The sequence below is a fragment of the Chaetura pelagica genome, unplaced genomic scaffold (assembly GCF_000747805.2).
Source record: "Chaetura pelagica isolate M959 unplaced genomic scaffold, ChaPel_1.0 scaffold159, whole genome shotgun sequence".
NCBI classification, from domain to species: domain Eukaryota; kingdom Metazoa; phylum Chordata; class Aves; order Apodiformes; family Apodidae; genus Chaetura; species Chaetura pelagica.
Window position 1 is genome coordinate 5835382 of NW_009954555.1, and position 740 is coordinate 5836121.

The following is a 740-nucleotide window of genomic DNA, read 5'->3' on the forward strand; positions in this document are numbered from 1 at the left end:
GGACCTCCCTCTGCCAGGGTGGCAGGGCTGGGGTCAGGGTCCCACCAGCAGGCTCCTGCGCAGCGCCTCAGCGCACCCGGCGAGCTCCATGCGCTCCAGGGCGGTGAAGACGCGGTCAAGCGTGGCACTGGTCTGCTGGCACCAGCGCTTCAGCATCTCGTACTGCTGGTCACGGATGTGAGCCACCTCCAGCTCCACCAGCTCGATCTCTGCCTCCCGCAGCTCCAGCACCCGCATGAACTCCTTCCAGCGTCGCACCGGCACCGCATCGATGACAGTGTAGAGCTGGCTGCCCTGCAGCAGGGTGCTGCGGGGCTCCGGAGGGGCGGAGGGCTCTGCCTCACGCCCTGGCCATGCCGTGCTGCTGGGCTGCTTCTGCAGTAAGGCCCAGTGCTCGGGGCTGCACCTTGCTGTGCTGGTGACACGCTCCATCTCCTGAGGGGAACACAGCTGGGTCCAGCACTGATTGTCCCATCCCTGACTACTGACCTGGCACTGTGATGTGGCCCCAGCCCTGGGTGTGGTGGTGGCTGCCTGTGCTGTGTGTAGCGGGCTGTGTGCTGGAGCATCTTGCCGAAGCCGCTTCCTCTTGTGGTAGATGACGAGGGCACCCAGGAAGAGGGGCCCAGTGAGTGCCAGCAGAACATACTCCAGCCCCGAGCCTGCAAGGAGCCGGAGCATCTCCATTAGCCAGCTGGCACGGCATCCCCTGCACCACCACCCCCAGCCTTGCCAACCCC

At 66.1% G+C, this 740-nt stretch overlaps 1 protein-coding gene across 1 annotated transcript in view; it reads right to left on the reverse strand.

The window, feature by feature from the left end:
* Positions 1-33: 33 nt before the first annotated feature.
* The window catches only part of TNFRSF25 (tumor necrosis factor receptor superfamily, member 25), a 3203-nt gene continuing 2496 nt past the window's right edge, over positions 34-740 (reverse strand). The window contains exons 4-5 of the mRNA XM_010005302.1: positions 490-662; positions 34-435 (exon numbers count right to left, since the gene is read on the reverse strand). Of these exons, the coding sequence (XP_010003604.1) occupies positions 34-435; positions 490-662 (575 nt within the window). The remainder of the gene's footprint in view (positions 436-489; positions 663-740) is intronic.